The following is a 25,131-nucleotide window of genomic DNA, read 5'->3' on the forward strand; positions in this document are numbered from 1 at the left end:
GAGAACCAAACAACAAACAATTCCACATGAAAAACCACCATCTAGAAACAAATAAATGTCGGCAAAAATTAAATTTAAAATAACCGTCCAGCTGACATACAATTATTAATAATTCAAAACCTCCCAAGCCACCGTTCGTCTATTTTACTAGGCATAACATGCAAGCTGTCACCAAATGAAATTCCGATATCAGAAACAAATAAATCTGATTTCAGTTGAAAGTACGATGCATTAAATATGGTAATCCAGTTTTATCGGATTGAAAATTAGTTTTTTGGAATCTCTTGTCAGATAATTTAGGAATGTAGAACATTATCTTGTTGCACATATATTTATCAATACACGTTTCACTAGCACGTTGTCTTTAAACCCCCGTTTATGATTATTTTATATTTTAAACCATATTTACGAACTGACACGGTAAAAAATTAATAATATAATACTTATTTTTAATACATGTCTGTGGACATAAATACTTAAATATAAAATACTATTTGAAATAACTTCTGTATTTGTAAATAGACAAAGTGGAAATCATGTAGTAATACTATATTCAACTTAATACGAAATATGACCTTTTGATTCGACTCATGCGTATTGAATTTTACATTCTGTCAAAGCTTTTGGATGTGATGTTTCTAACTTGTTGATATCATTTACGACTATAATGTCTTTTGCTGGCTGTTTCTCAACATCAACCTTGTTTTTCTTCCTGAACAAGTTAATGTTAATTAGGCACAACATACAAACAAAGATTGAGCAAGCCGCTACCGTGGTGCAAAATATGACTGCAAGCATAGCCCACCACTCTACGAAAGAATAGGCAGGCAGTTCCTGATCAGTTGGGCAGAGGACAACACCAGCCCCACCATCGCTAACTTCACCAAATGAAAGACAAATGAGATTGTTCCTGTCGTCGTCTTGGAACGTGGCATTTTCAGATGCTGCAACAGATGGAACATTAAATATTTTAAATATAAAAAAGTTATTACTAATAGAGGTGTTTCCACTTACATACGATACAAACAAAAATTAAGAATTGTTCAACTGCTATACATATGAACGTTTGACACGCTGTTTCGATATAATCTCTCTTCAAAACATTCGTTAAATACGCACTACCTACCAAAATTGATAATATTAATCCTTTTGTAAAAATAAAAATAAAAAAGCGAAATAAATTACTACAGTAAATGCACTTTTGTTTCTTTACTAATTTGTTTTTGATTTTTTCTATATTAAGCCATTATTTCCTCGTACCTAATTGGCAGTGTACATTGTAAATTGTAACAAAATGAATTCAGTGAGAGTTCGGACGATAATGTATTTCTGTATCTGCTTATTACCTTAGCTATTCTATCTTGATAAGTCACTTACCTTTCTTGAAGACAATGCAAAGATACTTGAAGTCAGTGCAGTTTTGCCCTGGAACAGTAACGTTCACGATGACATCACTGTATACAGTATCACTCCATGGACCAACAGAATCAGACATATTTGTAATCTTTAGGTTGACGTAATCACAGTGGATTTTTAAGTCAGCATCTGCACTGTCGTTACTGGCTACAAAAGCGTTGAACCCAATGTTGTCAATTCCACCTGGTACTATAGTGCCGCCAGCATTATGAAGCTGAATATCGATGGTGACTGTGGTCGGTGTGTCATAAACAAACGTTGGCGTTTCTACACTAGTCACGTTAAATGCAACTGGAACAATATCTGAGAGATATAAAAAGTAAATGTTTTCTATCAACTAAGCAAGGGGAAGAATCACAGTAACGGTTATCACACTATCTATCTATCTATCTATCTATCTATCTATCTATCTATCTATCTATCTATCTATCTATCTATCTTTCTATCTATCTATTGCTCTTTAATAATTAAAATCAACAGCTATATGTTTGTGTTATCTGCCTGATAGGTATATTTCAGCCTTTTACTGTTGTCCTGCTCAGGAAATGCGTTTACTCATACGCAAAAGTAGTCAAAGCACACTTACCTGACGGACAGTTTGTTGGTCCCACTGATTCGCTAAATAGACCACTCACAAAAGGCAGACAGAAGAAGTCATTGTCAGTATTGTAGTCTGTGTAATTACCGATGTGTTGTATAACAACGCAAAGGTGACTGTGTGTTTTGCATTTCTCGGCTGGGTAGTTGATCACAGAAGTTGGCCAATCGGGTACCTGGTAGGCTTGGTCAGCACCAGGAGCAATGGCATTAGATCGTCGCAGAACTACTTCATCGTTCAGAGAGAAAGATTGAACTTGAACTGGATCCCGCATCTCGCCTCCTTTCAAAGCCACCATGTACATACCAATATCATAATGTATTTGAGAATCATGTAGCGGGGGGATATCATCTGGGCCATTGTTTCTGACAGTAATTGACACGACGTTGATTGACACATTGGTTCCGGTTTCAAATGTCACCATAAACGGCAACGGATTGAAGATGGTGTAAATTTCTAGTGACAAGTCTATAATAAATAACGTAAAAAAACATTAAAGCAATTTTACGTATGACAACAATAGCTGGTACAGTAAAACATTAGGAGATTGAGATTAGGAGATTCCTGGTCTAATAAAGTCTCTTTTTTTCGATAAACAGCTAATCAACATTTATATCAGTTTGAAAAAATGAAATTGTGACATAAGCATTACATTGCACACTAAATGACTACAAGCAAATTACCGTACTTACCACATAAGTAGAGATGCATGTTGACAGACATATGCTCAACAATACTATTTGTCGAATTAGCCTAGGGCAATTCATCTGCAAAATAATAGGTTTAAACTTCGCTGGTATAATCTGATATAATCAAGATTCCTTCTCTTAATAACATGAAGGGAGAATTTCAAAGAAATGCCTTTCTGTGGGAAACGATACTAAATCTACTCGATTTGATTAATGTAAGCGAAGTGACAATGTATTGTGGATAAACCATCTCCACTTTATAAAAGAAAGGCAAGGATAGGGAAAGTCCAATTGTTTGGTGATTAAAATAAAAATATTTCATTGTCCACATTCCGTGCATGGTTATGACAGCAGCATAAATGTAATGTTTGGTTTTCTATGCTGTTTTAAGCTTAGATCTTGTTTATGAAGAGTGTATGTCCTTGAAGGGGATCTTTGCCGCAACTAATAAGTAATACCAGTGAACGTTAAGTTTCAAATCAGTTTTGTGATAAACTCAATATTACAAATAATGAATGTAATGTAAAAACATGCATCTAGGAAGTGCATTTGACTGACATTGTTAAGACTGTTAGTTTCACAATAGGATGACGTGTTTCATATTTTGTATTGTCAATCGTAATATGAAAAAATATGTAAAAATATTGAAAAAATATTGTTGATTTGCTGAAAGATTAGGTTGTGCCAGTCTTACCATCAAAATAACTTAAATATCCAGCTAGGAAACCTCTAGTCAGGTGACGATGTACAAGCCACCTCAGATTCTGTCGGGGTCGAGGTAGAGAAGCTGTTCTTAGAACTTAAGGTGGTTTTAGGATGTATCCGTATTCTGACTGCAGTACGTTCGTCACAGGTTATATGAAGACATTCTTCCTCATAAAAGATTTAGTCCGGAAGCCATCAACCTTTATGTTACAGTAGTAAGGCAAGTTATTGGTCAAAATTGAGATGACGTAATCATCGATAATCTGTCCTTGCCATTGGCATGGTCAAAACTACGTAAGCATGACAAGGGTCACGCTTGCAATGTCAAGCGAAGGTCGTACTGTATTTAATTGTTTGTATTCATTTCCCCTTTCATAGAATTATCGCTTTCATATCAAAAGATACGTGCTAATAATTTCACAACCATCACAATTCTTTGTATAATCACTTTGTGAAGGTCAAATTATATTATTTCTTATTAAAATGTATTTCTAATCCACGAAGTTGACATTCGTTGTAGATTTGTAGTGATAAATGTCGATCGCGTATCCATGTCTCTTTCCCTCTTTTGTATCTGATTAAAATGTGTCAAGGGCATGTTGGTGCTTTTGATACTCTCAGGATAAAATTAAATATTTCACACGAACTGTATTTAAGTATTTATAAGGGGTAAAGCTGTCGTACTGAGAAAGCCGTCGTCAACATGTACTGCTAGCGGAAGCATAAGAATTCAATAAGTTTGCATGAGATTTCAGCTCAGCAAACATTTGGCAGTGCACAATGTATTAGACGTAAAGAACGCATTTTTTTAAATAAACGTTTCGGACGTGTCACGATAAGTCTCTGAAAGTCCACAAAACGTCTTAACGATGGCACAACTATAGCTAAGTAAACCGATTTATAATCTCCACGAGTTCATCGAAAGTTCAACGTATTATTGATTTAGCACACAACGATCGATGTGTCAAGCAACAGTAAATGCTCAATAGTAGGTGTTACGATTCTGTAAGGTAATGACCAAATGCCCTCTCGGCTTCAATAAAATCGTCTGTGAATTAAAATAGCATTAAAAAGGACGGCACGTGGAGAGAGTGCGAGGAACATAACCTACCAACGTTTCAATGGATCTATAGGATGCCTATAAACGGTTAATTGTTTCTCTGCTTTCTGAAAGTCGGTTGCTTCACATTTTTCCCGATATTTTACTCATGCAAGATATGTTACAAAGTTTGCATCACACTTGAGAGACGGTTGCAATATTATTAACACTAGAGTATCCCTTATAACATAGGCTTGTCAGTAATATACTCTTAATATAATCTTATTACACATGCAATAACATTCTTGTAGACCACTTAGTAGGGCACTGGTATAATATACAATCAACAGTTTCCCGACACATGAATGATTCGGTCTGTTTATCAAATTACCAATTTGAAAATACTACAGCTATACTATAATTTTATAGCAACAGTTGATAGCAATATGGATGCATAAACAATTTTTTTGCTTTAATACTTCTGCTGTTAGACCTAATATTTTTACATTTCTCTAGTAATCTATTTCCAGAATGATTATAGGATATTACACTCATAAATCACATATCTTTGTTAGGATACTTCCATGCATTGGTTTAATATTTTTGTTGCAGTTTAGCGTACACTTTTCGCTGTCAACATACAAATAATTTGCTATGGCTCTGTCAATGCTTTGAAATCAGAACAGCAAAGTCCAATGTCATTATAAAATAGGTTAAAACTTTATATTCTAGACGGGAGGGCGAATTAGAAGAACGATAGACAGTATGCCAGGAAACGAAATTCCTATATTTCTCCTCTATGCTGTTGGTATTGTTTGTTTGTCTGTTTGTTTGTTTTTTGTTTGTTTGTTTGTTTGTTTGTTTTGCTTGTTTTGCTTGCTTTGCTTGCTTGCTTGCTTGCTAAAAGGTATCTTCTCAACCAATCGGCTGATACAGATCTATTTCCTGGAAATGGTGACGATAGATCAAGCTGAAGTTACTTCTTGTAAGGCCAAGGGGTTTAATATTGCAATGTCAAAACTGGTAAGTCAGACATGTCATTCGCCTTGAAGGTTGATATCTATATGCAGCAAAACTGTCCATTGAGAACTGTCGAATGAGAAGTACTTCACTTATTCACGTCGCATGGAATACACATTTATTATATAAAAATAAGACTTTAATGAACGAAATAGCTACATATTTCAAGACTGTATGTGTTAAACATTTTTAATTTAGTAATATAACAATTACATTCTATCGTCTGAGAAATAGCCTACCATAGACCCCTCGTTGAATTTCTCTCCGTCTGACACCGAAGCTCAACGGAATTAATAAAACGACATCGACAATTACAGAATTTAAGGCTAAAATAGAAGAATTGTCACAAAATTTTGCCTGCTTTAACCAAGTTGTCAGATGAACATGAGACAGTGACAGAAAATAATAGACGAACATACGGTACATAAATAGTTACATAGTCAAGCATTTATGGTTTACAATAAAATGGATTTCGAAAAATATAACTGAAAATGCATTAAATTGTCCACGCTGTCGAAGCTTTCGATTTTTCAGTTTCCTTTTTGTTTACATCTCTCTCTGCAATGTCTTTTTCCGGCTGTTGCTCAATGTCAACCTTGTGTTTCTTCCTGAAGAGGTTAATGTAGAATTTACACAAAAGGCAAACACAGACTGGGCCAACAGCTACGAAAGCGAAGATGATCACCACAAGAACAACCAACCACTCGACAAAACAAAACCTATGAGGGAGATCCTGATTACTTTGGCAGACGATAACTCCAACACCACCATCGGCCACAGCACTGAATGGCAGACAAAGAAAATTGTTGCTTTTGTCATCTTCAAACGTTGCATTAATAGTGGCTGCAACAAAAGAATTAAATAGGTCATATCAACTGGTATTAGAAACGAGTCTACTGGCATTCTCTCGTGGAGGTGATAAAATAATTCGAAGAGGAGGACTTCCCAAACCTTTTCGAAATCACATATACGTCTAACTTTTTAACCATGAATTAATATCTTTAAATGGTTGCTATAAAAAGCATAGAATTATTCGTTCTATTTTGTAAACCGAACAAACGACATGTAGAGATTGTCTTCTTAACTAACTAAAACAAAGTATTTTTGTAAATTTTAGTTTGACTACTTTCGTACAGATGTAATTGATTGAAGACATTTACCTTTCTCGAAGACGATGCAAAGATATTTGAATTCACTACAGTTTTGCAAAGGTACCGTAATTTCTACTATGATGTTACTATATTTGGTATCACTCCATGGACCAATAGAATCAGACAAATTTGTAGCGTTGAGGTTGACGTCACCCAAGTCTGTTTTCAAATCTGCATCTGCACGGTCGTGACCGATATATGCGCTAAATCCAATATTCTCAACTCCACCAGGTACTATAGTGCCGTCAGCATTATAAAGGCGAATGTTGATAGTGACTGCAGTCGGTGTGTCATAAACATATTTCAGTGACTTCACAGCTGTTATATTAACCGCAACAGGTACGACGTCTACAGATATAAATAAAATGTCTGTTAGCATCATTTAGATGATGTATTCATTACAATAATATATCATTCATCAACCCTTATTACAGTTTTCTATGGTTCACTCTCCTATCACACTGCTCGTTTTTAGTCATACAGAAACTCAATATATTGAGTTTCAAGCTGAACATTTAGAATGTAATCTATCTATACATCTGTAGCAATCTAGCTATCTGTGTATCTGTCTGTCTCCCCGTCTGTCGCCTTGTGTCTGTCTGTCCCTTAGTCAACCTTCTTGGTTAATGATCCATAATTGAGCCTTTCTTCAAACAGACCCTTTATACATTTATGTAGAATACATAAGAAGACGTACTAAATCTTGACAGATATTCTCTTGTCAAGAATCCGAGAAAGACTTACCTGACAGACAGTTTGTTTGTCCAACTGATTCACTGAATAAACCACTCACAAATGGCAGGCAGAAGAAGTCATTTTCACTATTGTAGTCTGTGTAATTACCAAGGTGTTCTATAACAACACAAAGGTGGCTGTGTGTTTTGCATTTCTCGGATGGGTAGTTAATCACAGCAGTTGGCCAATCAGGGACTTGGTAGGCTTGGCCACCACCAGCGACAATGCCATTTGAGCGGCGCGGAACTACGTCATCGTTTAGTGAGAAAAATTGAACTGAACTGGATCCCTCATCTTGTCCCCTTTAAGTGCCACGATGTACATACCCATGTCATAATGGAATTGACCATCGCTGAGAGTGGAGAGATCATCTGGGCCATTTTTTCTGACAGTAATTGACATGACTTCGATTGACACATTGGTTCCAGTTTCAAATGTCACCATGGAAGGCATCGGGTTGAAGATAGTGTATATTTCGAGCGACAAGTCTATTATTAAAAATACAGAAACTATTTGACTGGAGTCCGAGGAATGGGTAAAACTATGGTAAATAAATAGCCGCGGAGAAGCTACAAAATTATTCAACAGAATCAGTTCATCAGCTGAACTAGATATTCGAATGTTTTTTGCTTGTCCTTCAATTTGTTTGCTAGGCGTGATGCCATCCCCATAGGTTCTAATATCACCATCCGTTTATTGATTTTTTCATTGCCATAAGAACTCTACTGCAAGACACAAATTAGTAACAGATTTTAAACTTCTAGCTGCAAAATACGACGTAACAGCCATTGAGCAATACGCTTACCTGTATTAATTGACATGCACGCAGTTGTACAATAGCAAAGCAATAGTATTTGACGGAATAAGTCTGAACGACACATCTGTTGAAAGAAATGTGAGTTATCGGTTATTCGGAGTTTTGACTTACAATGAAGTGAACTCACAGAACATGGGATAAAAATATATCAGTAGAAAAATGTACAATGTCGATATCACTATGCAAAATAGTGTGCAATTCTTATGTTTACTATCCAAGGTAATTCAGACTTGTATACCGTCTGATATGTGAAATCCTGTCAACGTCTAAGACGCGTTTCCACCAACGGAGACGTCCTGGTATTGAAGTTGTAAAAACATGACGGTTTAGATATATTTATGCAACATGAAAGATGTGGCCAGTTTCTCAAATTGCCTCGAATTCAACACAGGCATTTCGAAGGGTTATAAGGGAGAAGCTTTCTCATCATTTGTTCATTGTTACTTGTGTACGAATAGCTGTGATTACACTGGCATCTGATTTAAGACGTTTTTTAAGTTTGAGGGGGTTGTAAACTGGCACGTTTGCTTCTCAGATTCTGAGTATCTGAGGGAGGCAATTATGACAGTCAGTCACATGAGGGTCAGATATCCAATCAAGAGAAAGATCTTATCCGGATTTAGGACGGTCAGTTTGCATCAATCCCATATCTTATTAAGGATCGCGAACACTGTACACCGGGTTTGGTTGCTTTGAAAATAACATGGTCGTAAAGCCTTACCTTTACAATAGGGCAATCAGGTGGACTGATATCAGAGGTCGGTCAACTCCTATATTTCTTCGCCAGTAAGGGAGAAATCTTTCTAATAACACGTTGTAGGATCACTGCTTATTCTGTCAGTAGCGTGATCTTAACGGTATATAAAGAACCCGTTCCTCATAAAATACCTCGTTAATTAGCTGCGGTAAAGGTCAGTGATGAAGTTAACTTTTGTACACGTCATCCTTAAGGCTGCCCTTGTCATTCAAAAGGTCAAGTTCATACTATGTCATACATTTATCGTCAATACTACCAATGTCAAGTTACGGTCATTTGATGTTGTGGTGTATTTATATTTTGAGAGTAATTTATTGCTTTCACTATCTTTCCCATAGAGTCCGTGTATTGAGTTGTGTGGCACATCAGCTCAATAACGGTCAAGTATTGACTTTGTATTATGTCCGATACATTGTTTACGTGTTTAAAAGCTTTAGGATGATTCATCTAGACATCGTGTTACGTTTTGTTTCATATTTCATTAGAATGTTTCACGAATAATTACAAGTACAAATGATGGCTTTTTGAAGTTTTAAAACAAACTATAGCTAAGGTGATACTAAAATGAAATAAATGGATGAAACTGAAAAAGGTCGCATCACTCATTTATTAGACTGAAACGTCATAAGAATCAGATTGAACTCGTAAAATGTTATCAAACTATGACATCTTAGCATGTGATTCAATGTGGAACCCCTAGTACATATGATAGGTGTAGGTCAACAGACTTCTTTATCTTTTTACTTCCAAACAGAATGTGCCATGAAACAGTATTCAAGTAGTATTCGAATATTATCTCCATTATACGGCTGCTTCATGAAGTTAAGTAGAGCCCATCACAGTTTTATTGATGTACATAATACCTAATTTGCGCCCATTAAAACAGAGTTCATCAAAAGCTCAAGTGTGTACGGACATTACGAGATGGATGATTCGTGCAATGATAATTGTTTAGCATTTGTTTGAACGCCTTCATAGAAAAATTCACTAACGCCCGACCAGATTGAGTAGACTTTCTTACGTAGCATATAAAATGACTCGTAGGTTAAAATTTATCAATCACTTATGTTGTTGATGTCATGTTTTTTTCTGTGAATATGTGATTTGGTAGTCAGTCCCGATATTTCGTGTGTCGTCCAGTATGTACCTTGTAACGAAACTTTACAAAACGATTCTGCTGGTCTGTTAGGTCACGAGAAAATTCGTTTTGTTTATTATATCTTCGGAGGACGTCAAAAGGTCATTGGCAACATTGATGAACTATAGCCTCATTTTTACTCAAGAACAGGCATGGTGGCTTTTTTCGAAATTTGTCTAGTTTATAACTATATTCATTTCATTTCAACCTTGGAACACTTTACTAATATCACTGTTTATTACACCTCACTCATTCAGCGTGCACTGCCATTGGTTAAACACGACTCACGTGACATGTAAAAGAACGTGATGATGCCCTCTGCGAACTTGATGCCCTCTGCATTTGATATTACATGGATGACGTCATTTTACTTACTGCGCATTCTTTCTGCGCGTAACAAAGTGTCGTTCGCTTGTACTTGCTACTATCGCTGCGAAACGTCATGCAGAGCTGTCACCGGCACAGTTAGACGATATTTTGATGCAAGTAAACAGCAAACGAACGAAAATGGCAACAAGGAATGCAATTTCTGTGTTCAGCGACTATGCAAGCAACAAATTTGGATACGCCACCGAGGAGATCGGCAAACTTTCAGCGGCAACCCTGGACTCGGCACTGACAACATTTCACGCTGAGGTCCGGACTCTGAAAGACGAACTGTACTCGAAGAAGTCTTTGTGTTTTTGTGTCTTTGAATGTTTGCTTGTTCGGTGTAATAAAAATAATAACACATGAGAGCAAGGGCAATATCACGATTTTTGCCTGCCCAAGGGATGGTGGTCATGATCGAAATATCTCATGTATGGGAATCTAAGGTTATGTGGTGCACCAATATATATTTCGGTGTTTCAACATAAGGTGAGATACTTTAGTGAAATCACCAGAATTTCTACTTACAGTCGACAAAACAGGAAATAAAGACAATTTGTAGGATTCACATAATGACCGGAGAGTGCACGGTGATAACTTGCATATTAACATCCTCTATGGTCTACGCACTATATATTAAACCCTTCGGATAAAGTCGTTAGAAGAAACTATTCCTTCTTTTATACAATTTATCTTTTGAACCGGAAACAATTAACAACTCGGATGTTGCATATCAGTTTATAAAAAGAGGCTGTTTTGATGATTTGTCAGGTTAGCGGTAAAATGCTACTGGCAAATTGAAGACCTATATTTTATTAGGACGTTTTGAGATGTAGCACTACAACGTTTATGTATTTTCAAAGAGGCAGTTCAGGCGTCTAGTTGTTGTAATACCAACGGCTTCCATCCGTATATCACTGAATTTATTCAATTTTAAGCAAATTTCATGAACATAATTTTGTACCTGTTGTTGTAAGATTTGGTCTTGTGCCCAAGCACAAAACACAAAAATTTTGTCCCCACAATGGTTCTCGGTGGTTTCCGTATCTTCAAAGCCTAATGAATGAGGATATGCATGATCCCCCTACCCCACCCTTGGGAATTTTGAAATATTCAAGATGGCCGCCAAGATGGCCAAGATATAATGAACCAAATTTTCTATTTTACAACAAAATACTTCAGAAGATGTACATGGGGCTACATATTTATACTCCTTGACAGAAATAAAGCATAATCTAAAGTATACTCTAAACCGTCTTCCTGTCAACATATTCCGGAATCCTGGCTATTTCCCGGATGTTGAACGTTGGTCTCCCTGTCGCCTCTCGTCCTTCAGACACAAAGCTCGACCAGTTCGACCATCCCGCCGCTACAAATATGGCAGCTCCTGAAAGTGGAAGTACGCGTGGTTGAAATGAAATGGCAAGTTGAGATGAACGTCCTGTGCAAATGACCAGTGATGTATGTAAATTGGGCCAATGAATTAATGTTTGGACTATTTTTGTCCTTTGTTTCTTTACAGTAATTTAACCACAAAAAACCTATGCCATTGTATTACAATTTTCCATGCTAACATCATGAGGACAAATTGTGTTTTTGCATGAAAGCAGCAAGTTTTCTTTAAACTAAATGCATTTAACATTTCTGTTTCACATTGAATATCCACAAATGGTATGGACACGTCTCCTTTAAAAGATATGTGTTACACTACCATTTAATTACAAATTGTGCACTAGGAGACTGGTCAGTTTCCCCGGCCTTTGGGGGCGGTGGATTATTTTTGCGGGCGTCAAAAAGTGGCCTGTCCCACTTTACCAACTTTCGAAAACAGGGTGCCCCCCTGCGAAAAAGGTTAAAAAGGTGGAATTTAAACATTATGTATATATATATATATATATATATATATATATATATATATATATATATATATATATATATATATATATATATATATATATATATATATATATTGCGTATATTCAAATGCTTGGGCCTCAGCCCATCGCAAACAAAAAACGTACATGATACAGAGATATGAAGAAAAAGAAAAGAGAAAACAGAATTTACAATACCGACTATTTTAACTATTTAACTGCAAAAAAAAAACTCGTCTCGAAGTTTAAATGCTTTGTGTATAAAAATAGACGGCTTATATAGAGTACACTGATTTTCAGAAGCCAAGAGAGCACAAAACTTATCATAAGTAGGATAAAGTCGAAATCTTTCTGGAATTAAATCCATTCTACAATGCTCGTATAAAGGACAGAACAGTACAAAGTGACATTCGTCTTCTACAACTGACAAATTTTTACTTGAACAAAAGCAACATACTCTTTGTTCAACTGGAATAATGGTTTTGAATGCCTGCCAACTTCAATAGCTAATCTATGACTTGATGAGCGGAGTTTAGCCAGGTCAAATTTAAATTTTGCAATTCCGATGGAAGATAAATACAGCTCTGGTTCCAATAAAGACTTGAAATGTCTATATGTGCGAAGTCTCTGTGAGTCATTTAAACTGGCTGACCATTCTTGTCTGTAACAGTCTTGTAGCCTCATTTGAAATAAACTTAAAAAAGCCTTCCTATTCACAACCTGCTGTTCGATCCAAACTATCCCAAACCCGTATTTAAACAATAAATCTTTTATTTTTGATACCCAGGTAATCCTTCCAAGAGAATCTAATCGTTTTAACATATCATAGTAAGCTCTCGGATAGCGAGTGGTGTTCATTTCTAAAAGTTTTAACCAATAAGAAATACAACGCTTCATATATATACATGACAAAGGAAACCTCCCATATTCACCTAAAAGGACTTCAGAATTTACACTTGAATTTATACCTGGTAGAAAACGACAAAAACTAAACTGAACTCTCTCAATATCCAAACAATAATCAAATCCCCAGACTTCAGCACCGTAACAGATTACGGGCACAACTGACGGGTCAAAAAGCTTAAACGCTTCTTTTATGGGTAAACCTCCCAACTTCTTAATAACTATTTCAATCTGATGTAATGCCTTTTTCCCCTTTGGTGCTAATTGATGTTTTGCAGTGTCCAGGATAACCTGGATGAAAATAACATTCCAAGATCATTATAATGCTTTACAGTTTACACCATTTCTCCGCCATAAAACCATCGCTCATAACGTTTTAAAATGCCCCCATTTCTGAAAACAACAATTTTGGTTTTCTTGAGATTAACTGACATACACCATTGTTTACAAAAACCTTCAAGCTGATTCAGTTTTTTTTGTAACACAATAGGTAAATCGGCCACATCAGCCACATCGTCAGCATACATAAATATACCCACATTCGGAAAATTATTGTTGACAAAAACACCACTGTTTTCATGCATATCCATGTATGACGAAAGTTCATTGACAAATAAACTAAACAAAAAGGGGCTCAACATGCAGCCCTGTCTAGTACCTACAGTACAGTCAAAATAATCAGTTAAACCACCATTGCACAGTACACATGACTTTAAATTTTTATACATTGAACGAAGGACATTTAAAACTCTACCATGCAGTCTATAGGTAATAAGCCTATGCCATAGATATGTGTGGTTAACTCTATCAAAGGCCTTCGAAAAATCAATGAAAACACAATACAAACGACCTTTTCGTTGAGATAAGTATTTCTGAACCAAAGACTGTAGAGAAAATATATTATCTATGGCACTATACTTTTTGCGAAAACCAGCTTGAGCTTCAACGATAATATCTGATGCATCTGCCCATTTTACAAGTCTGTCATTTAAAATTTTAGTAAATATTTGCTCATAGTTGACAATAAAGAAATGCCTCTAAAATTATTAACATCGTCAAAAGAACCTGTTTTATGCAAAGGATATATTATCCCTTTACACCAGATTTCGGGGAAATTTCCATTGGACAAAATGAGATTAAATAAATCACACAAACAATTGATAATAAATTCATTACTATACTTGAACATTTCATTAACAAGGCCGTCTGGACCTGGTGACTTGTTATTTTTCAAATGATGGACACAATTTCTCACTTCTTCCAGACTTATCTCTCTATTTACTGACATAGGAATATCATCTCGACACATTTCACATTCCAAGTCATGATTTTCTAAGTCCTTTACAATATTACTTTCAAACACAGTGTCAACTATCTTGGATTGAACATTGAGTAGCTCTTTAAAATAATTAAACCACTCAAGTGAACAAATTTTCTTACTGTTACAGGAAAATGCTTTGCCAGTCTTGATTTGCTTGATAACACTCCAAAATTTACAACAATCATTTGCACTATCTTATAAAAGATTTCTCTGCTTCACTTTATACTCTTTACTTTTTGTTTTACACATTTTCTGAAACTGATTACGACACTCTATGTAATTTTGTAAATCATCAACACAATTTGACATACGAAATTTATTAGGTGAATCAAACTTCCTTCTCCTACTATTATGGCATTCACTGTCCCACCAAGGTTTTGCTGTGTCCAATTCGGTTTTACCACGTAAAACGTTTACTTCCATACAAGTTCCCTCTCTCAGTAAGAGCGCATTCAAAATATTTAACGACCGTTCAATGTCTCCATGTTGGATGGCAAACTGAAAATTATTGTAACTCTGTAGAGAAACGTCCCGTAAAGAATCTGTAAATACTGCTGAAAGGTCAGGTTTCCATCTGTATTTCTCCCATGAATGAAGCTTAGTTGAATTCGTTATGCGTATTGTCATTAGCACCAACACCTTCAAAACTCACTGAACAATGGATAGCAAAATGATCAGACGCATCATTGCTGTCGACAGTAAAATCACAGATGTATTCAAATAAAGAGCTACTGACAATAATGTAATCGACAACACTTGCCCCATTATTTGTACAACAAGTGTAATTCCTATCAATATCACCCCGGAAAAGACCATTTAAAAATGTACATGCAGTTTACAACAAAATTCAACTAAAGAAAGGCCAAAATTATTCACTATAGAGTCTCTCGAAAACCTATTTCTGGAAAAATCATCAATTTCGTAATCAAGATTTAGTAACATGTTTTCCTCATGAGATTCGACAAAGTAGTCTGCAAGATTCCCGGTTCTAGAATTGAAATCACCCATAAAAATAAAGTTTGAATCTGGAAACCTTGACTTAACTTCAACAACATAGTTTTCTAAACGAGTGATACCATTTAATTCGTCGCTATAGGTGGACGCACCTTCAGGTGGTATATATACACTTGCAAGAATAACATCATTGGGTGTATTGAACGCTTCTTTTCTAATCAAGAGAAATAAAACATCTTCAAAATTACCAGTAATTCTTTTTACAAAGTTCATTCAAAACGAATACACAAATGCCACCAGAGTGGAGGCCACTCTTTCGGAATCTTTGTCTTACAGAATAACACTTATGATTTGGCAACCATTTCAAGAATTCATCAGTTGCCCTAGCCCAAGTTTCACAAATACTTACAAATGAAAATGTTGAAAAATACTTCTTCAAAGGATAATCACGAATATGAGATTTTAACCCTCTTGCATTCCAAGCTATGATAGAGTGAGAAATTCGGTTCACATTACAATATGGTTTCTCTCTCTGAACATGTTGAATTCTTTGGGCTTGGCCACGCCCCTATAGACATACCAAATCGTTTTTGTCGTCATTATATTTGTATTTTTTCCAATCAATCACTAATTTATCATAGCTTAAATATGACAACTTGTTTTCTTTTCTTGCTTCTATCATGAATGGTATCAGTTTTTTTCGCGATCGTCGAACTGCGGGTGGAAAATCTTCCATAACGCTAAGACCAGACTCTTTCGTCAGCTCTTGTCGCGCTCTTTGTAAAATTTTCATTCGTGTCTTAAATGAAAGAAACTTGACGATGACCGGTCGGAGATCACCTGCCTTGGGTCGAAAGTCAAGACGGTGTGCCCTCTCTATCTGTACTTCTCGCTTAATCTCTTCTTCTGGTATTTTTAGCTTGGAAATCAAAACTTCGCGTACCGCCTCCTCGCAGTCCTCCCACGTTTCGTTACGTTGTTCTGTAATTCCTCTGAATATTAGGTTGTTTCTGCAGCTCTGCGAACGAAGTCCAACAGCTTCTCGTTCCAACCCTTCTATTCGTTCTGTCAGCTTTTTATTTTCTCGAATAAGTTCATCCTGTGTTCTCTGAATGTTTTTAACTGTTTTAGTAACGTTTTTCATTTCATTCTTCAACTCTTTCATATCTGCTTGAATAGCTTTCAGTATTGGTAAAACCAATTCTACGCCTTCTTCATGTTCTTCAGATTCAGGATCAACCAAATCACCTCTGCTTATCAATGTCATTTGTCTTGTTTGTCTTGTTAATGGACCCGGGTTCAGTTCCACATCGCCGGCAAGTTGTAACAGACAAGGGACGTGCGACGTTGAATATTAGCAATGGCGAGGTGCAACGTGTACAGATTACGTAATTAGTCTTCCATCCAAGTATCATGGCTTCTTCGAAAATGTCATTCAATTTTCTGCCGTTTTCCACTATCCTATCTTTTTCAACTATTATCCTACCGTTAGTTTGTAGCCAATTATGGTAGTTATCCACACCGTGTAAAACAAAGTTTGCTCCGGCAGTGACCACACCAATCACACAAGCACAGCAAAAAAGTCTGTACAACAGGTTGTTGAGCGACGACCACACTGTAAACGGCGTGTACTGGTCGAGTGTTACAACTTTCCAACTTTTTGGCTGAATAAATCTGCCTATTTGAGCTCTCCATACAACTACACTCACCGACATGACGGCAGCAAACTCGATGGAACTTGATTTTCGGAAATAAGAGGGTCTTTAGAGGTACTTTGACGGAATAATTCTATCCACGGGAAGAGCGACGCAAAAACGCTGCTAACACCTCGGCAGCACGTGACCAGCCCTATGTATATTTTTTGTATATTCTAACCATTCAGTCATTTTGTGTTTTTTTTAACTATTGACATGAATCTGCTTTAAGAGAGGAATTTCAAAGGTTCAAATTTAAAGTTTTAATACAATATTTTGAATAAGCTGTGAATGAATTTCATACATTCTATGCATAACCAGATGTAAAGAACTATTGTGCAAAAATGGATGTCAATCATTAATGTCAAAGAAAGAACGGAAATAAATAAAAAAAATCAGTTGGTAATTAAGTTGTTGCCAGTAATCTAATTACATCTCCTGAGAAGCCATTGAGAGCTATTTATAGTTCCGCTGTCAGCTATTCGGAGCTTATTGAAAAGGCCGATTGTTAGTCGTCCGTCAGCCCATCGTCCGTCAGTGGTCTGTCAACAACATTGCCTTCATTTCTGAGACTGCATATCCGATTGCTTTGAATTTTGATATGGAGTTCACCTGAAGTGACCTCAGTTAGGTTTGTTCAAATCGTGGTGAAATTTGCATATTTGAATTATTGGTATAAAATTCTTATTCTCTGAAACCACTTACCCAATTGCTGTGAAACTCGATATACAGTTCACTACGGGTGACCTCAGTTAGGTTTGTTCAAATTGTTTTAAAACATTTCAAACTTGTATTTTGGGGCATCTTTTGCTGTTTTCGGTCAAAAATCTTTAAACATCTTCTTCTTCAAAACTATTGGTAGAAGAGCTTTAATATTGGGGACATAGATCCCTGGGGGTAACTTATTTCAGATTTATTCAAATTATGCGAAAACATGAAGATTTTTATTTTAGGGCAATTTTTTGCCATTTCTGGTCAAAATATATTTTCACAAAACCGCCAGTCTGATAGCTTTGATATTTGGTATACAAGTTCATAGGGATGATCAAAATGTGATTTATTCAAATTATTATAAAATGTAAAATTTTGTATTTTGGGAAAATTTTTCACTTTTGGTCAAAAAATGTTTCTTAAAAATACTCCTCTGATAGCCTTGATATTTGGTATACAGGTATGTTGACGCTATGATGAAATCTGCAAATTTGCATTTTTGGGAAAGTTTTGCCATTTTTGGTATATAAATGTTTCTCAAAAACTACTAGTCTGATAGCTTTGATTTGGGTACGCAGCTTCGTAGGGTTTATCTGTATGTGATAAGTCGCAATTATGACGAAATCTGCAATTTTGCATTTTGGGGTCAAATTTTGCCATTTTGGTAAAAGATTTTTTTTCTAAAAACTCGTCTGATATCTTTGATATTTGGAATGCAGGTTTGTAGGGATACTGGAATAGGGATTTTCTTAATATTAGAAGACCATGCCGACAAATGGAACTGAACGATGAAATGCGTGGCTGGTATGATATATTTTTGGCAAATATGAGCCCTTGTTGTAATTCGAAAACACATTGACCCCTATTGAACATTTCAAAAATATGGTGACCCCCATCACCAAATTAAAAAACAGGGCGACCCCAATGTATCTATCGCCCCCCCCCTCCGCCGAGGAAATTGACCAGTCCCTAACTGCAATTATTTCATAACCAGATATCGATGGCACAAATGCTGCGACACGATTGGTGGAGACGTAGAAATGTCCATGCTGTATTCGCAGTATAGAGCGAGCTCTCAGCTGGAGAAAATTTCCATTTCTCACTCACATGAGAATTTCAGTCGAATATTATGATAAAATGGCAATAAACAAAGTCAGCAATGGGTATACCACTTGATTTTGACCAGATCACTCAGGATATGCACCGCTTTCGCTCGTGCACATATGTGTTGGAAAGTGGTAAAATCAAGAGGTGTATTGGCGCTAGTTGTGGTTTATTGCTTAATTAACAATGTACCTGAAAGGGCAAGAAATTAGACCCTTGTGCAACTTTAATTGTTAACTGTACATTCATATATGATACGCTGGCACAATAATACGTAATTAAGCTTACTGTAAGCAATTTCCTGTTCAACAAGAGAAAGCGTGTAATAATCTTTAAAGAGATATTTGTACTTCGGAGGAACTTTTAAATCCTGTGAGATGTAAATTCGATTTCTTGGTAGTCTCCCCGAGAAGATGTCAACTATTTCCTGAAAACAGACAGAAAGAAAATAGCCAAAAGTAATAAGCGTCCTATTCTTTTCTTGTACTAGACCCCTGAGTATATTGAAATATTTTACATATCCATAGCAAGACTGCCAAATCAAAAACGGAATGGCAAAGAGAACGGTTTTGTGAAATTCACGAGGATGAATGCGAGAAATAATTCTTTTACGACTAGAACTAATATCATTGGGTAAATAATATCATTGCTAAATTTCCTGATCTTAAGGCAAATAAAACAAAAATATGTTTCTTTTTCCCACTTAGAAGTTACAAACATAAATATGCCTTGGACAAAGTTCTTTGCTCCCTTGAAGTGGTTTGCTTTGATCCGTTGCTAATACTGAAACTACATATACTGTCTAAATTGAGGAGTTGATAACACCGTCAGGCGTAATTATCGTATCGATGGTAATATCAGACAACTATGCTAAAGTTGAAACATTGTCTGGAAGGACTTAAACACATCTAGTCAAAACAACACTATCACCATACATCCACACGCATCCCGCTAAGTGTCAAGACCACATCGTTTGCTTCGGTTTTTTACGCTCATCTGGTGACGTTGTTTTGACTACGTCTGACCTCCTTCCAGACAATGCTTCAACTTTTGCAGAGTTGATTTCTTTGTGATTGGCCGATAGTACAACTAGACGATACTTCCTACTGAAAGTGTTGGCGACCCCTCTATTTAGACAATATGTCTTGTTCCCTTATTGCCAACTGTTCAACTCAAACCACTGTAAGTGTCCGCAATTGACCTGACAGGAAACACTAAACCTGTTACCCGCCGGGGTGCACAGACTACTAGATAGTGTACCCAACTGACCTTAGAAAATAATAGAACACGGTAAGAAAGCCCTACTAGCTTTTTACCATCACTTTGAAGAAGGTAGATATGTACCACTGATGCGTAATTCCACGTCAGTTAGATGCATTTGAAGGCAACAAGATTCGGTTAGGAAAAGGAAGGACTTGAAAGGAGGGAAATATTCACACTGAATAGTGTAACGCTTACATTGAGATGATAATTTGTCTTTTTTAATGTTTAAAATTTGTCGCTATTCATATCCCTGCAGTTGTGCATCTATGTCAGCTCAAATGTCGACACTGCATTTGAACAAGTTACTTGCTCGGGTCGATGTTTCTAAATACAAAAGGAAGAAGTACATAACTAAGTCGTTATGCTTTCATAATTAACAATCACTTTACAAGTTAAACAATAAGGACTAAAATCGCACCCACCAGAGACCACAGTGGACACGCAATATAAAGACACTCAATATTTTCTTTCTTTATCAAATCAAGCACGGCATCCACAGCAAGATCTGCCAGTTTGCGAACTTCTTTCTTGATTGCTTCGCAGTGACCTTTGTATTTTTCGTGCCCGAAATGACATCTGTAATTTGAAAGATTTATGTTCATTGTAAAATGAGTGATGAAATTAACAAATATATTTTGCAACATGCAAAAATAAAACAAACAAGCAAACTATCAAACAAACAAACAATCAACAAAGAAACAAACAGACAAAAAAACAAACAGCAAAAAGCACATCCTTACGAGGCATTATGGTCATAAGGTGATATACGTGAAGGTTGGTCAATATTGTGTTTTAGAAACAACCAGCCTCCTCATGATCTACAATTTATGCACGTGACGAACGTAAGACTTTTTATTTTACTGATTTTTATTGAACAGGCCTGTTTTTTTAACCATCGTAACTTGCACATTGACAATACTAATGCTGTGTAGCCAATAACGATTCAATCAATTAAACTAATTTACGAGGAAATTTCTGTTCCCATCGCCAAATCCATTGCCACTTTAAGTAAAACTTACGGATTCTCGGTTGTCTTGTTTCTCCAGTGGTATGTTAAGAAGCGGTCTCCATCACAAATTCCCTCAATTAGTGAGTCAACTGCACGTCTTATTTTCGGTGTTCGTAACAGATGTTTAGCCACTGCCCTGTTCATATCCTCTTTTTTATCTGCTGTCAGTTGCACTCTCAGCAAGGTGTCCGTGGCAAAAGCAATACATTTTTCATCTTCAAGTGTCTCAATGAGGTCATCTAGCGTGCAGCCAGGTTCCAAGTTCATGATCGCTTCCTCATTGGGAAGGTAAATATCGATGACTCGTTCATAACGCGCAAGTCTAGTTTTCTTGTAATCTTCCGTTGAGATATTCCATCCTACGACTTTTGTATTCTCTGAATCGCAGAACTCTTGGTATTGCTCAAGTGTAGTCAAGGGCGACAATTTTTCCCACATATCAACATCAAAAGTATCATTAAATGACCTTAAATGTTCAACGGTAATTCCTCGCACGTGACCGCCGTGAAGGAAAAATGGAAGTAAGACTAAAGTTCGATTTGTCAGCAGCGAGAAGATGACACCATTCTTGAACTTTTCGTACTGGCTGTTAGACCCTCCTCCCATTTTAGTCTTGATAGGTAAAATGTATTGAGTGATGCTGGTTTTAAAGGCAGAATGTTGTTTTGTGTGAGTTGTGGCGCCGATAACTTTGCTCACTTCAGCCATCGAAGCATGTTCCGCTGAATCAGTAGTAACGCTGTTCCCAGAAGGCGTATTGTAGTCGTCAATTTCCATCCCATGTTCATTGATCATGGAACTTTTCTGATTTTCACGGGGCCATACATTGGAAAAAGCAAAGGAAGCATTCAGTATCGAATTAGGCTTTTGTCATAGATGACTCTCACTAAGAACATACAAGTACTTTTATTGTATAAGGCTATGCAGTCATACATTTCAACCATTTTTCATTTTTGTCTTGTGTGTCTCAGGTGAAAGACTAAAAGCTTTCACCAAACAATTCTCTTACCAAGTTAACAAGAGTTATATTTAGGAATGTCGAAAAGATTTCTTCCTCTGAAATGAACCTCAAAAGAGGTAGGTCACGAAAGAATTAGAGAATTGGTAGTTCGAATATCTATCTGGGACGTCACTACCGTTATATATGAGTTATTCAATTCTATCTTCCTTTTTGTTTATACCACCGTTTTCCGTGTTTTACATTTGAAAAAACATACTGAGGAGATGTAAATGTTTACCGATTTCCAACACCAGACAATGTCTTTTTTATCTCATCTGTTAACCATTTATCATTGCATTGTACGGTCTTATCAATAAATCTTCCAATGTGTTTTGCAGACACATTACCGAAAAACGATTTAATTTTGAGTTCTATTTGTGTTTATCGGCTAATTAAACATCTCCCATAAAAATCCCCTACACTAAATAGGTATATTTGCTTTTAAGTTTCACAACATATTACCAAGAAATTCATTGTTACTCGATATTTTCAGCGTGATCTGCTACCTTGCTGTTCTGTTCGCATGTAATTGAATGTAGAAATATATAATTTTACATACCTGTGTCTTTGACCGAACGAAATACGGATTGTTTCGCGGCGATACATACCAGCGCCTGATGTAAAACATAGCCAATATGATTGGCATCAAATATAGGCAACCCAGAACAACCCGTCGGTAACCCCTCAACAACATGTTTCCGTCGTTTCTAGAAATTAGAAATGTGCTCCCTAGAAAAATTTGAGCAAGCCTTGTAGAATAATTTAGGTCAACACATCTAGAAACTATTGTAGAGCTTCGAGAACAGATGCCTCTTTGATACTATGGGTTTACCCTCGTGGATGATTTAATTAAAATGTTATTGTACTGATGCGACAGACTGTAGATAGTTACGAATGTAGTTTACAAATTAATGTGTGCAATAATACATATCAATAAACAGATCACTTATCAGGAGGAAGGAAACAACGTTATTCGATAATGGTCATTGAAGGTTTTCTTATCATGGTCTTTTATAAAAGTGTGCTCTTGGAGATGTTGTGTCATTCAGTTCTTTTTTGATAAGTAACCAAGGAAGACGCACTCAAGCGTGAGCTAATTCGTGGCTTGTAAAGCTTCTGGTATCGAACACCCATACTTTTTAGGTCATTGCATTCAGTGTTTTATCCGATTGGAATGTCTGTCATTTATTGCGACCATGTTATACACAAATAATATCTACATGTATTAAATGGTGTGATAAAAATGTTGTTCAATTTTTAAACACATGTCCGCTGCACAAGGTGAAATTATGTTGAATGTATCGTTGAATCTCGTTGAAACTCGCTTTTGCCGTGATTTTATGAGCGAAATCCTTCTAGACAACTCAACGCTCGTTATCCTTGTGGGCTGTACCTTGACGAAATAAACCATACAATAGGCAATTGACGGTGACACAATGTTTTTTTGACCTATATGTGTTCTGGTGCTTAATCCCAAACTTTACTTATGAAATGCACGTCTTCCGCTTTCCGGTAGCATTTTACTGAAAACCTGAAATATGAGAGCAATACCTTTCTAGGAACTTGTCATGGAAGATTTGACCTATTAATTGTTTTTCCGGTTCAAAATAATTAATGGAACAATAATCAGTTTTATTAAACTTATGGACAAAAACAGGATCAAAGACTCGTTTCTTTCTAACAACTTTATCAAATAGTATTTGAGATCTAGTAAGAAGACCATAAATGACGTCGATATAATATGAGTAATCACCAAGCACTCTATGGCTTTGCGTAACTCCAGTCTTTATTCCCCATTTTGTTGATTGTTTACTATGCATTCTGGTGACTTCAGCCAGTCTAATTTTGCCCTATGTTGAACCACTAAACGATATATTGGTGCACAAACTAATGCTTTTTTATCGCAATACACAAAAATGAATGTATGATGACATATGTTAAGTTTTCCCAGGCTGAAATTAAATGACTAAAGTCATGAAGTAGACCACATTCAAACATATATATGTCGTGCTGGTTCATCAGTAAAATGAGGCTACGTTCATCGTTTCTGACCTTTTGACGTCCTTCAATGATATAATAAACAAAAACGACTTTAATCTGGACATAATTTGTACTGCCTTCCTCAGACCCGCGGAAACGTTGGTAAGTTTCAATATAATGTACATACTGGAACGACCAACGCACCACAAATCACAATTTCCCAAAAACCATGATTTGCGTCAACGACATGAGCATATTATGAACTTGACCCTCACAAACGTTTTATATGTCACTCAGAAAAGGCTAATAAAACTCGTTGGGCGTCAGTGAATTTGTTGATAATGACGTCCAAGCAAAAGCTTAATAATTATCACTTCACGAATCACTGATCTCGTAACGTTCCTACACAATTCAGCTTCTGATAAACTCGGGTTTACAGGGCGGAAATTAAGATTTATCAACATCAATAAAACTGTAGTGTCTTTATTTATCTTTGTGGGTCAATTGTACAATGGAGATAATAAAAGACTACTTTAATACTGTCTCAAGGCACATTCTCTTTGGAAATAAAAATCTGTTGACCTATGCTATCATATGCAGTAGAGGCTCCACATTGAATCATATGCTATAACATATTATTACATCCTATACAAGTTCAATTTAATTCTTATTATGTTTCAGTCCGATAATTGAGTTGTCTGTCATTTTTAGTATTATTTATTAATTGCATTTTAGTAATGTCTTTGCTTAGCTTTTCTTAAACTTTAAAAATGCATTGTTTGTCCTTTTATCCGTGAAACATTCTGATGAAATGCCAAATAGGACGTAGGAAGACATGCTACATACGGACGCGACGACCGGATCAATCATCCTAATGTGCATTA

The 25,131-nt window shown here is 36.2% G+C and overlaps 1 protein-coding gene across 1 annotated transcript; it reads right to left on the bottom strand.

The window, feature by feature from the left end:
• Nucleotides 1–474: 474 nt before the first annotated feature.
• LOC139125039 (uncharacterized) lies at nucleotides 475–3,544 on the bottom strand. The gene is made up of 5 exons (XM_070691149.1): nucleotides 3,398–3,544; nucleotides 2,707–2,781; nucleotides 2,003–2,482; nucleotides 1,378–1,719; nucleotides 475–944 (listed from the first exon to the last, which is right to left on the bottom strand). The coding sequence occupies exons 2-5, from the start codon at nucleotides 2,735–2,737 to the stop codon at nucleotides 589–591; spliced, it is 1,209 nt and encodes a 402-aa protein (XP_070547250.1). The 5' UTR covers nucleotides 2,738–2,781; nucleotides 3,398–3,544; the 3' UTR covers nucleotides 475–588.
• Nucleotides 3,545–25,131: the final 21,587 nt, after the last annotated feature.

The sequence above is a fragment of the Ptychodera flava genome (assembly GCF_041260155.1).
Source record: "Ptychodera flava strain L36383 chromosome 23 unlocalized genomic scaffold, AS_Pfla_20210202 Scaffold_24__1_contigs__length_23054250_pilon, whole genome shotgun sequence".
Taxonomy (NCBI): Eukaryota; Metazoa; Hemichordata; class Enteropneusta; family Ptychoderidae; genus Ptychodera; species Ptychodera flava.

What these genes read in the sequence shown, in the direction of transcription:
- LOC139125039 (XM_070691149.1), bottom strand. Translation starts at nt 2,737, where the DNA reads ATGTCTGTCAACATGCATCTCTACTTATGTG. An exon ending in CATGCATCTCTACTTATGTG is followed by an intron (nt 2,483 to 2,706) that starts GTAAGTACGGTA and finishes TATTTATTATAG; the next exon opens with ACTTGTCACTAGAAATTTAC. An exon ending in ACCAACAAACTGTCCGTCAG is followed by an intron (nt 1,720 to 2,002) that starts GTAAGTGTGCTT and finishes TATATCTCTCAG; the next exon opens with ATATTGTTCCAGTTGCATTT.